This window comes from Marmota flaviventris, chromosome 6 (assembly GCF_047511675.1).
Source record: "Marmota flaviventris isolate mMarFla1 chromosome 6, mMarFla1.hap1, whole genome shotgun sequence".
Classification (NCBI taxonomy): Eukaryota; Metazoa; Chordata; class Mammalia; order Rodentia; family Sciuridae; genus Marmota; species Marmota flaviventris.
In genome coordinates this window covers 94,027,201-94,041,501 of record NC_092503.1, presented here as the reverse complement: position 1 = coordinate 94,041,501, position 14,301 = coordinate 94,027,201, and the positions used below count along the sequence as shown (strand labels likewise).

General features: G+C 33.5%; 1 protein-coding gene across 1 annotated transcript in view; it reads right to left on the bottom strand.

Annotated features, from left to right (window-relative positions):
* Positions 1–14,301, bottom strand: part of Eys (eyes shut homolog) — a 1,581,889-nt gene that overhangs the window by 312,409 nt on the left and 1,255,179 nt on the right. Inside the window, 2 exon segments of the mRNA XM_071613805.1 lie at positions 249–402; positions 11,186–11,350. Coding sequence (XP_071469906.1) covers positions 249–402; positions 11,186–11,350 — 319 coding nt within the window.

The window sequence follows — 14,301 nt, the reverse complement described above, 5'->3', positions numbered from 1 at the left end:
TTTGCTTATACCATGACATTTACAAATTGATTTGTTTTGTGTAAAATTTGATTACCACCAAATGCTATGAAATTATACCTTAGTTCAATTTTTAGTTTACTTTGCCAACTGAAAAGAGTAGCTTGTGAAAAAAAAATCAGATGTGCTTTTTTTTTCTTTTCATATTTGGATAGCTATTACACATACAAATACTATCTTTAAAATAATGTTATGCCCTAAAATTCAAAGAATTACTGTGGAATACTTACCGTATGGTGATAGGGATGAATTCATTGTTGTTAATGCTATAATTAGCAGAAAGAGTCAAGGTATTTTGAGAGCCTCCACATCCATATTTAACTGTGGGTCTTCCTTCCACAAGAAATAAATGAAGGAACTGTTTTCCAAAATTACTTCCAATACCTTTAAGAACAAGCAATACATTAAAAACTCAATGTAGATATGTATTTTGATTTTAACAAAATAATCCATTCAACAAACACAATCTTTGTTTTCAAGGAGTAATGACTTACGGAATATTAATAGCGCTATTAGATAATTATTTATTGTATTAAATACTATATTAGACATACATATTATTTTTTACATTATTTTTGCTGAGGATAGTAAGACATTAACAGTATTAACTTGACATTAGTTTAACTGTGTTTTCCTGGTAGCTAGATGTTCTTAGTTATTTGGAACCACAATTTCTTCAGATATTAAAATGGGACAAGAGAAACTATTAGAAACTACTGTGATAATTACATATAAGGGTAAATAGAAAAGTGCCTGGAAAATATGGAATATTCAATAACAGATTTATAATAATAATGATTGAGTCTAAGGTCTAAGCTATATTTTCTATGGTTTCTCATTTCATATAATTATTTAATTTTGATTACAAAATAATGTACATCTCTTATAAAAATTGAAATGAAGAAAAAGGTGGAAAATCCCTTGATCCATCCCAATTTGAGATATTCTTTTCCATCACCTATCTATCCACAAATAAATATTTATATATTCCAACTTTATTTTTAAGTGGTGATTGTGCTTTATTCGTGAGTTCATGAATAATTTCATTTATACATATTTCTCTTTTCACTTAAGATAAATTTTAGACATCTGTCTTTATAAGTTCATAGATGTCTTTTCTATACTTTCTTAATTGAAACATAACTCATGCAGAAAATCACACAAATTGTTAGTACATAGCTCAGTGAGTTTTCACAAAGTGAACCTGCTCAATTAAATATCACCCCAATTTAAAAAAGGAGCATTGTCTGCATTGTCAGAAGTCCTGCCAATCACTACTCATTTTTCTTTCTTTCACCAACAATAACCTCTGTTCTGATATTGAATATCTATGGTTAGTTTTGTTGATCATTAGTGGAACCATACTGTATATATTTTTACTGTCTAATTTTGCTCAATATTATGTTTGAGAGATAGTGACTATGCTACCCTTTATTTATTTTTCAGTGATTCAAAATATTCTAGTAAATTAATATTTACAATTCAGTTCTTTCTACTACTGATGGCCATTTCCCTCCTAGTTTTTGGTTACTCTGAATAATGCTGCTATGAAAATCCATATGTCTTTTATGTTAAAGGACACACATTACTGCTGTGTATGTATCCAAGAATTCAATTGCTTTGTCAGAAACTACGAATGATGAACTTGAGTAACTATTTTAACTCCTTTCATTTTCTCAGTATGATTATATTTACCACCTTAAAAGCGTTCCAGATGATCCATATTCTTATTATTACTATTTGATACGATCACCGGTAGATTTTAACTGTTATGTTTATTATATCTTTGGGTTTTATTTTCCAGATTATTGGTGAAGTTTGACATATCTACTGCCCATTTGATATCCTCTTTTGTGAAATGAGAGTTTGTATTTATTTCTCATATTTCTATTTAGTTGTTTGCTTTTTCTTTATTGGAAACAAGCTCTTTGTGAACTACATTTACTACAAATATCTTCATATATTCTCTAATTCTATAGATTTTTATGTCAATACTCTTAAGGGCAAGTTTTGATAAATACAATTTCTTTAATTTTAGTGTGGGTCAATTTGTGAATTATTTCCTTTATGGTTATGAGTAGTGCTTTTTAAGTCATCTTTAAAATGTCTTTGCTGTGGGGGTAGGAAAGATGGTGAAATGAGATGGACATCATGACCCTAGGTACATGTACGACGACTGCACATATGGTACGACTCTACATTGTGTACAACCAAAGAAATGTAAAGTGGTGCTGCAATTGTGTACAATGAATCAACATGCATTCTGCTGTCATATATACTCATTAAAATAAATAAATTTAAAAAATCTTTGCTTACTCCAACTATAAATTTATTCTCTATGTTATTTTCTGTAGATTTTACTTAAGATCTACACTCTACCTAGAACTGATTTTCTATGAATGTGAAGTATTCAGATGTGGTTGGCAGAGTAAGTCCAAGACAGCCACATCCTAATTTCTGGAACGTGAGTGTTAATTTACAGTGAAAGAGAAATTTTTGTAGATCTGATTAAATTAAGGGACTTGAGATGGGAAGATCATACTGGATTATCTGTGAATAGGCCCTAATTATAGTCGCTTGTGTCCTTACACAAGAGAAGCACAGAATGATTTGTAGGCAGTTGAGGAGAAGGCTGTCACTACAGAAGTAATGCAGGACAAACCACAGAGTTAGCTGCCATCAGCAGCTAGGAAAGGCAGAGAATGGTTTTTCCTGGAGTCTCCAGAGGGAACAAGTCTTGCTGACAACTTGAGTTTAGTCCCAGGAGATGAATTTAGAACCACTGATCTCCAGAACTTAGAGTAAATTTTTTGTTTTAAGCCACTAAATCATTTGTAATTTACTGTGTCGCAATAAGATACAAATGCATTTCATTATGACGATGTGTAAAAACACAGTTTGATTAATTTCAATTCCGAATATTGCCCCTATCCTCCTGTCCTTCCTTATTTCATTCAAAATTATGGTCTCCAGTTCCATCTATTTTCCTGCAAATGACATAATTTCATTCCTTTTTATAGCTGACTAAAACTTCATGGTATGTACAGACCACATTTTATTTATCTGTTCATCTGTTGATGGATACCTAGGCTGATTTCATAACATGGGTGTAAACAGGGGTATGTATATATCTCTAAATTATGCTGAGTTTAATTCTTTTGGATAAATACAAAGCAGTGGTATATCTGGATCATAAGTTAGTTCTAGTTTCAGCTTTTTGAGGAAACTCCATGCTGATTTCCATAATGACTACAATAATTTGCATTCCCACCAACAGTGTGAGAGTTCCTTTCCCCCATTATCCTCATTACCCCTTTATTGTTTTTTTTTTTTTTTTTTTTTGTATTCTTGATGATTGCCATTCTAACTGGAATGGGATGGAATTGGATGGAATTTTAGTGTAGTTTTGATTTGCATTTCCTTGATGGCTGAATATGTTGAATTAAAAAAAAAGATTTATAAATTCAAGAAAGAGAAGCATATTTCCCACGAGTGTTCTAGCAATAGAACTGGAGAGAACCAAGAATATAAATTCAGTAATAGAATCGCACAAAGCAAAACAGAATAATACAAACTTATTACATCAATATGGTAGAAGTCGGGAAAAATTGAATAAAATATCAGCATTAAAGATTTTATAATAATTAGGAATAACAAAAATCATAATGAACATGCCTGAAAATAACTGTTTTGAGATTCTCCCAAAAGTCCTATTTTAGAGCCCACGTGACTGAGGCAGGTTTTTAATCAGACTTCTGGGGACTCCAGATGTACAAAGCCCCAAATTAGCCCAGTGCCCAGCAGAAGACAAAGCAACTCCACCTTTTCCTCAGAGATCCATTAGGAGTTTCGTTTTGCTTTCTACTCTAGCATTTTTCATATTTTTTTCTCATGAATTCCTATTCAATTTCTTATGCTGCTCTTCTAATTTGAAAAAGAAATTCTTTGATTAAGAATTTCCAGCGTTAATTTTGATTCTTCTTTTTACTGGGGTTGGGTGGGGGCAACCAAAGCACATTTAGAAACAGGAAACTACATCAGACTCTTGTGTTTTCTTTCCTTGGCTCCATAAAAGTTCTTATCATAGGATGACATCAGGTTGTTCTTCCCTGAAATGTTGACTTATTCTCCATTTGTACCCTTCTGAGGGTGTCATGAACTGAGGGGCAGTCTATTATCCTGCTCCATTCCACCACTTTTACTCACAAGATTTTTATAACATAATATTTTTTTATAAATTTCTTTACATTGCCATTTCAGCCTCCTATTTTTGAGATAAGACTTAAAAATATGCTACAGAGTAGGGTAGAACAGAGCTGAACATTTAGGTCAAGCTGTTGTGCCATATGCACAAGGTTTGTTTTTCAAAACTTTCAAAATTGAATTTTAAAGACTAATTGTACACATTCAGCAAGATGTATGTAGTATGATGCAGGAATGAGTTATTTTTAAAAGATGCTCAGCCATTAAAATCAATGATAGGGATCAATAGTTTTATCCAAGTATATCAAATTCCATTATAAACCATATTTGCCTTGACACTCAGTAGAAAATAAGGCTGTTTTTATAAAGGTAATGGGAATGAAAATGGAAATAAGCAAGGTTAGTTCTCTCAATAGTCTTGCTATATATTAACAGTTTTTGACTCATCGTATTGACTTATTCTATTAATAAGCAATTTCTTACTTTACATAATAGTACTTTTAAAGGTGTTCAGAGTGTTTTGCAGATAACATGTGATGCTAAATGGGGAAATGGAAGACTTGAGGCTACTGATATATTTACATGATTCAACATCAAATTAATCACTTCAGGGAATATAGGCCATATCATTTGATTGATCAGATTTTTCACCCTCAAGTCAATTGACTTTGTATTATGTAAGCCTAGATTCTGTAAATAGAGAAATGCTATACATAAATATTCAAGAGAAACTCTGTTTTTCACAAATAGTATTGAAGACATAATTTCAAACATAATTATAATGAAAATTATTTATTGCATCAAGAGCCATTCTAGGCCTATTCTATCTAGGTTTGTAAGTTCTCTCTAAGATATTCATGAAATGTTGTAATCACCTAAAAACACATTTCTCAGAAATGCAGAGAGAAACAAAAGACAGAGAGGTTCACAGGAAATATGTGAGATTGCTGCTGGCCTAACAGGAAATACTGTTTTACAGTAAAGTTGTCAGAATAAATAGGAGTACATTTTAAAATAACAAAGAGTACAGTGTAGTAATGTATGAACTACTAACACAGTCATTTATTATCATTATCAAGTATTATGTACTGTTCATAGTGTACCCAGCAGTATGTGTTATACTTTAAATGACCAGCAGTACAGAAGGCTTTTTACACCAGCATCACCACAAATGTGAATAATGTATTGCACCATAATGTTATGATGGCTACAATGTCACTATTTTTCAGTTCTAGTATAATCTTGTGGGATCTGAGTTATAGATGCAGTTTGACATTGACTGAAACATTGTTATGCAGTGTAGGACTACATCTGGCAAATCTTAAAAGCAGTTCTCTTTCTCCATGATATTCCCATTTGTGCTACCTTTGGATGGGACTTGAAAGCTCTAGAACAGCTCATTATGAAGCCCCTTAAAGAAAGCCATTCCGCTGTTTCACTAAAAGATACTTGATGATCCATTAGAGTAAAAGTGTGAACCTATCCTTTTATGGAAATAGTTCTTCACACTCTTAGATGCTGTAGTATTTTTTTCAATAAATAATTTATGTATGATTTTTTTCTGAATTTTATTCATATAGTATTTTGAAACTTTATAAAATCAATAATTCTCAAATTTTACTTTTCTTAATAAAACTACCATGTCTGTAATTTAATCACAAAAATGCTGTATAGAACAAGAAATAGTAATTATTTCTCTCAAAACAATAAACTCCAGTTGCTAGTTGCATAGCCTTTTAGAAAGATGATCCTAATAAGTTCGAGTCTAAAATTTATATATAAATAGATTTGAATTAAAATAAATTTAAGTTTGAATTAAAATAAAATTTAGTATCATTCCTAAAGAATTAATAATGATGAGTGCAAATAATAGATCGCTCTTTCTTGGCTCACCCTAAAGTTTAGGGTTTGTATGCAGCAGTAGGAATCCCAGTAGCAACTATAGCCACAGCTCATGGTTTGAAGGCATCTGCGAGTCACAATGGTGATCTAGGCAATAACTGGTGTCACAGTGAGCTAATCAGTAGGGTAAAGATGGCCGGCAGAGAAGATCTGGGGAAACTGAGGGATCATGGCAGCAGGCTGACATGTTTAATTAGCTTTTGGACACATGCTTATTACATGTGATTGGAGACTAACTTCTGGACCATTGTCTTAAACTTATTAAAAGCCTATTTTATTTTTTTCTAGCCTGTTAATTGCATTTAACCAGTAAAATAATCAGTAATACAATCTTAAAGAAAATGAATTCTCTTTATTTGAATGAAATGATAAAAATGAAAACTCAAAATTGAAACTGTCTATCACATCTAATTACAGGATGTTTTTAATAGTCTATTCCTTCCCAGAGTGACTATGGCTGTCCATTAGATATAATTATGGGTACCTCTCAGTCAAAAGTTTTTTTATCCTAGGACCCTAATTCCTTATGCTTTTTCCTTAGCCAAGTTTTTAGGAGTTGAGGTGAAGCATTATCTGAACAAGCAAGGTATCTAGCACATACTTCATGTTTGCTGTGTACCAGGTACTTTTTAAAGCAGGTTAAGTAGTTAATTCTTTCAGTGATTGCAATGGCTTTTTATGTCTTAGGTATGTATTATCATTACTCCTCTTTGAAGACATGGAGACACAGGGAACTTGATCAAAGAGCTAGGTAGTCCAATTCTTGAGTAATTTTCTTAATTGCTAGATTATACTATTCTCTTAATAGGCACAGCAGGATTTCAGTCCTCCACTGGGATCATCTGTTCTTTGTTATTGCTGTTGCTTATTTATTTGTTTTTGTCCCTCACCTTCTTCCACCAGAATCAAGCTGGTTGGTTCACTTCCCTGGTGGTTATATCAGAGGCAGAGCTGTATCTTGCATTGGCATTTATTTGATTCATTTCAATCAGGAGTAGAATTGAATTATTCTATTTCCAGAGAAGTTTGATGAATCATATCCTTTTAGGTATAGGGTTGAAAAACTATGACCTATGGAACAAACTCTGCCACTGTCTGGTTTTGTAAATAAATTTTAATGGTAATCCAATTACACTTAATCATTTATATATTATCTATGATCGCTTTCATGCTACAGTGGCAAAAGTTCAACACTTGGGATAGGGAGGACTATCCCAACTGCAAAAATACTTACTTTTTGTTACAAAAAAATATTACCAAACCTATTTCTGTTCCTGATTGTTTGAGTAGATACAGGAAAAAAATATATATTTGATTCAAGTTGACTTTTGACTAAACCAGTGAATTCTGTATTGCTTATTTATATTTGTCAGAGTAAGAATGTATTACAATGTCCAATGGGACAATTTCCCAAAGATTCAATACATACTTAGTTTTCACATCCATCAAGGTTGAATAAATCACAAATGGAACTTAAAGTACTATTCCAATCAAGCCCTTTACTCTATGCAAGGTATTGGTTGAGGTGCTGAGGAGATGGGGTGGAAGAGAGAGCTCTTCCATAGTTCCAGATGAGAAAGTGTCCCCTATTTAGTGAAGAGATGTTAAACACAGAGAGTGATGAATCTTTCTACTTTGCCTCAGTTCTTAATTTATACTTCGATTATAAGACCTATCATCATTGACTTTCCTTGGAATTATGTGTATAATATCTCTCCACTAAATGTTGACAAACTAGAGATGCAGACCATCTCTTATTCAACTTTGTATCTCTCACAGAATATTATGCACTTCCAGGCACTAAAAATTTGTTGAACTTGACGTTTCTGTCATAAAAAGAGATGAAAAAATGAAAGGCAGTTTCTAAGCACCTATGAACAATGATGCATGAATTCATCTATCTATGCTTTCAAACCCACTCCCGCCTATGTGCATAAGATGTTAGCTCTATTGGGAGCTATTAAGAAGGGAGGGACAAAGTCAGTCAAAGAATTATGAGGTTCACACTGTAAAATTGATTAAAACAGTAGAACAATCTTTTTCTTTTCTATAAGAAAAGAAGATGTTTTGCACTACAATGTCAGAAAGTGCTGTGGGATTTCATTGGCCTTACCATAACATCATTACAAAGCATAATACGTATCTAACGAAGATACTGTGCATTCTTCTGCTAATCACTTTACTGTGAAAGGCAGGTGTTATGACTCTTTGTTTTCTCCAGCAGTATCAGAAATCACTTTTTAAAATCCTCCCTAAAAAAGGAGGCCATTCTAATCTCACTTGTGTGTCAATTCCTCCCTGGAATAAATATCAAAGACAGGTCCTTCTTTTGCCTTCAACTTTAAGTATACATAGTAGGTAATAAAGAGATGAATTCTAAATCCTGCCCTCCCACTGGAGTTGCTCATGTAATTTGCCTCCTGGGACTTGGTCAGATGTCTGCTCCCAATTCTGAAAAATCACATACTTCCACAGGGCATGCTTATGTCTTTTCAAAAAAGCAGCATAGAATGGATCCAACTGCTTAGTAACATATCCCATGACGAAACCTCCTGATTGATACTGCTTGCCGAATAGAGCTCATTTTCTGAAAGTGCACCTAAAGAATTTTGTGTGGTCTCATCCCTTCTCCCATGACCTATTAGTAGCTCCTTTGACTGGGTTCCAGAATTCTGAATTGGTTCAGTGGCAGAATGAAAAAGCCTTCTTTTCATCTTGACTGCTGCTCTCAGAGCTGTCGCTCTCCCACAGAGGGTTCTTTTTCAAACCATCCTTTCTGAGGATTTTTACTGTAACTCCGTAAGGATTCAAGTTTTATCTTCCTTTTGTTCCTTTTCAACATCAATTAGTTGGTGAGACAAACTGAAACAAGATAAATGTTCAGTTTTGAACTAGGAATACAATTCAAAGCTGACATTGGCTTATCAGGCTGGTAATTCTCCCTTTTCCTTAAATATTTGATGACATAAAATACAAATGTTCAATAAATGCTTGTGACATGAAATTGGGTTGAACTGAAATCCTGGGGGTGGGGGTGGGGGAAGGTGAAACAAACAGAAAAAAAAATGAAAAAACAAAACAACCCAAACAAAAATCAAACCCCCAAATCTAAAGTGAAACATCTGTTTTAATTTCCTCACTACTTTTAATTGTTCCTGCACACAATATACTGATTTTAAAAGAAAGAAAATTGGCCCTTATGTCAAATGATGAGACACCTTTTAAACTACGGGTATCTAAATGAGTCACAAAAATCTCTGTGTTCATATGTTGTTTTATGAAGCTGACAAATTCCAAGAGAAGAGAAAGCGGCAACTCCAGGAAATGTTCTGCTAGGGCATTCCCCACAGTGCAGGATTAAATTGCCCCCTCACCAATGAAGAAAAAGTGTGCATTACAGACAAAAATATTTTCTCCATTCACAGACTAGGAAACTCCTTTGAGTAAATAGCTTTGTTGTATTCACTGCTGTAACTACAACAATTATTTTAGACATGTACAAAATTTGATGATTATTACAGTGACACAGTTATTAGGGATAATTTCTAGTTAGATTGTTTTTCTGTCAATGGATAAGAGGCAAAAATAATACTCTAGTAGTAATATTGGCTTGAGCTTCATTGGATTTAAATTAAGGTACCAACTTGAACAGAGGGCAAATATGCTTAGCATGTGTTTCTGTGGCCTTCTGACAGAGACCATTGAGTGGGCAGCATGGACATGAGCTGGGAACATGGAGGGGCCCAGAGCAGAATTCCCAGAGGCTGGATGCTGCTTCAACTATGACCTATTTTTACTTGGTAAAAACAAAACATATTTATCCCAAGGAAACACCTCCCAATTCTATCTAACTTTTAAAACTGAAAGGCAGGAAATCACTTTGCTTATGGCTTTAAATTATTGTGTTTTTTGTCTTTTGTTCCTTGTTTTGTTTTGCTGCTCCTGCAATGGACTATTACCTCTGAATTTCATGGTCATCTACCAGCACTTAGATTTCATACAGAAAAACAATTTTTCCTAGTTTCTTTTCTTCTTCTTTCTCTCTTCTCACATAAATAAATCGGACATTCTAAAGCCATCATTTAAGTGCAGGCGCTTCTCTTTCTGGGGAATGAATAATGCTGGCCTAGTTATGACAAGTCAGTTTCTTTCTAAGATATAATATAAATTCTCAGTGTTAATTCAATGTTCAAAACTTACAAATGTGCCCATTTTTTTTCTGAAAGCCTTCTTTTAGGCATTTTATTCATAGTTCAATAATTAAAAGGGCCTAAATTTTGTTAAGAAAGCAGAATGATGAATCAACTTTGCAAAAGAGTTCAAAGTAGAGGAGCAAATTATGTGGGAAAGAATGGTTGTCCTGCAGTGGATGACCTATTAAAGTATGGGAGAAATTACACCTTGTTAATTGTTAAAACTACCCTGCATTCATTTCAAAAGACATAAAACAATCATCATATTTTGAATACTATAGGTTAATAAGGCTTATGATGTTCACTCAGAGAAGAAAGACACTCATAACTTCTTGTTTTAGCAATCATTGTGAGCATATTGCATAATAATACACAGAACCCTGGATACAAATCTATATCAATAAATAAATACTGTTAATACTATTATTTATTTTCAAGTCATCTTAAACCAAGATAATAGATGTTGCTAAAAGGGTAATACAAATTTTCCCAATTGTCAAACGGTTCTGCCTATTTCCAAGTTACTAAGTATTGATTGCAATTTATATTTAGTGATTTATACCATAAAAATTTGCTGTGAAACATTTGCAGCATTTATATTTTACTGCTCTAGCCATATGCCATCAAATTCATATGCTTGCTCTATTCTTTCTTGTCAGTTCAGAACCTGTTTTTAAGTCATGTTCCATTGAATGACTCATAAATTAAAGATATTTGTAAAAAACAGCAAAGAACTAAGATTTCTTTTTGATAATGTTTCATGCATTAAGTTGGAATAGTTTTTCTATAATATTTAAGTAAATGATTTAATAGGTTAACATCTGAGAAAGAAGCAAGAAACATAGGAAGGTCAAACATTTAATACTTACTGTACAGAATAGTTCCATTTAAAGTATTTGTTTTTATAGTCAAGTAGATGGTGACAATTCTGCTGTGTTCTTTCTCTGGGATAAACTTTGACTTATCCAGGGTTGTAAAAAAAGGCAGTTCTAAATAGGAATTCCCATTGAAATATGGAAAAAATAAACTTGCATCTGAAAATAAGGAGAGCACAATAACCAAATACTGTTAATACTATTATTTATTTTCAAGTCATCTTAAACCAAGATAATAGATGTTTTGATAATATTCTATTACTACTTATTTACATAAGAACCTAGTAATTATAGTCAGCATTCATTCAAAAAGGTAGCACTGATATATTTATTTATTTATTTTTAAAGGAGTGTTCTTTTTTTAAAAATACATTTATTCACTCATTTAATTTTTTATGTGGTGCTGAGGATGGAACCCAGGGTCTCGTGCATGCAAGACGAGCGCTCTACCACTGAGCCACAACCCCAGCACTGATATATTTAAATATTAAGTACAACTTTAAGAAATTTAGCTATAGATGTATTATAGTTCTATAGTTATTATCTCAAATAATTAACTACCAGTCAAGAGGAAGATTTAGTGTAAGAATTTGATATTTCTGAGTGAGTTTTAAAGTCAACAAAAACTCCAAAGTTACATAAAATATGTATATATTTGCATTTGTGAAATTATAGTTCTCCTCTGATTCTTAAAATATTCTGTGACACAAATGGTATACATGTTTGCCAAAACATTAAGTTATACAATTAAATTCAATGATCTTATTTGATACAGACATATCTCAGAAAAAATGAACAAATCTGTGAAAACAAATATTATAAAACTGCCATATAGAGAGATTCTGTTAATATTCATTAATATTTAGTGCTTCCCAATAATTCTTAGATGTTTTATAACTGGTATTCCTATAATGTGGAATATTTGCTTTAGAAGTATTCATCTAGAATTATTAATATTTTAAGTAAATAATCTCACAAAATCTTGGAGCACATAAAATTTGAAAAACACTTATTTTATTGGTACACATCTACAATTATATCTAAATATAATTGGTACATTGAACAAATATACATGGAAATTTTGGAAATGCAATATTTTATTTTTAGTTTTTTTTTTCAAAATGGGTTAACATTTTTCTGCCACTGGATGAAAATTTGGCACTCCCTCCAAGTCCTACCTTCTAAGTCATACAGCGAATCAGAAACTAACCCAGACAAAGAAATGTATTATCACTTAACTTTTCCTTTAGAGATAGGACTTTTGCCATCCTCCTCCACCAGCCAAGGCATGTAGGTGACCTGTCACCAGCTGTCTGCCTTGAGGATAGGAGAAAGCTGGTTTCTGTTCTTTTTTTATCCTTACCCCTCACCTTTAGGCTAGCTGACATTGCTAACCCTTCCAGTTCAGCATGCTGAGACAGAGAGGAAAACTGAAGAGGGGTGAAGTACACAGTAAAGGACAGCTGTTACTGCTAGCAGTTGATACCCTTGTAAATAGGGTCTTTGCTCTCTAGGAATGGCAGGTGTTTCAAACTAATTGCTTACTTAATGGAGGGGGCACCAGATAATATACAGGATGCTCAATTAAATTTGAATTTCAGATAAACAGTAAATAATTTTTTTTTGTAATATATTTGTCCCAAACATTGCATGGAATATACTTAAACTATTTTTTTAAAAAAATTTAAATGTAACCAGTTGCCTTATCTTTTCAGTTGTATTGAATCTGACAGGCTTATGATTCAAGAGCATATGTGTATAATCTTCAGAAGCTGTGCAGTTAGCAAGTACAGCTCCTAGGACCTATAGTTGTAGGATTCTCCTTTTGGTTGGGCATTTCTATCTTGGTCTTGCTCTGATTTTTTAAGGTTATGTACATAATTGCTGTTGACAATGCCTTGCCTGTGTTAGTGAAAAAGTTGCGCTCACATCTTGTTATGGTTTGAATGTGAGGTGTCCCCCAAAAGCTTACAAGTGAGACAATGTAGGGAGGTTCAGAGGAAAAATGACAGGATTGTGAGAATCAACCCAGTCAGTAAATTAATCCTCTGATTGGGATTAACTGAGTGGTAATTGAAGAGGTAGGGTGTGGCTTTGGTGTATATATTTGTATCCAGTGAGTGGAGTCTCTTCCTCTGCTTTCCAGATCACCCTGATGTGAGCCACTTCCCTCTGTCACACTCTCTCCCCATGGTGTTTAGCCTCACCTCCATCCCTGAGGAATGGAGCTGGCCTTCTATGGACTAAGACCTCTGAAACCCTGAGCCTTCAAATAAACTTTTCCCATTTTAAAATTGTTCTGGTTTGATCCATTAGTCACAGCAGCAGAAAAGCTGACTAAACCACACCTTAAATAGGCAAGGATGACTGTTTTTTTCCAAGGCAGTTTCAAAAGGAGAGATAGAGGTCTGAGATGAATTTGAAATAAAGGGTGAAAGAATTTTTAATGGCTGGAGCAAGAGGGGGAACACAGGCCATGTGTGTTTGCTAGTGGACTTTGTAGTACAACTTGGAGCATGGGGTCCCTCGAACTTAGGCTCAGGACTACCCCCCACGAAAGTTGAAATTTACGATGCTTTCTTTTTAAAGCTTACATTTACCCCCGTCCTCGGATATTTCTGGTTTGGAAAACTGGCTAGAGGTTTTTGATTTGCATATCAAAGGGGGCACAGAGAAAGCATTTACAATTGAAAGTTTCCTAAAGTACAACCTCTAAGAAGGGGAAGGTTGGTCAGGAATCTGGAGTCAGGAAGAAGCCTGTTTAAAGTTGGTCAAACCTAGAGGAGGATTTAAAGCCATCTTGGCCCATTATTAGAAGAATCATTTGGGCTGAATATAAAATGTCTCTACTTCAACTACATTTCCTGAGGGGTATTCCAGCCTGTGATAAAAATTTCTACATTCCCTGCCCTCCCTGTATGTACATATTTATTTATTTATTTATCTTGTTTTATTAATTTTTGTTTATTTATATATGACAGTGGAATGCATTACAATTCTTATTACACATATAGAGCACAATGTTTTATATCCCTGGTTGTATACAAAGTATATTCACGCCAACTCTAGATAAGGCAGAGGGGTAGGAAGGGAAGGGAGGGGGTGAGGGG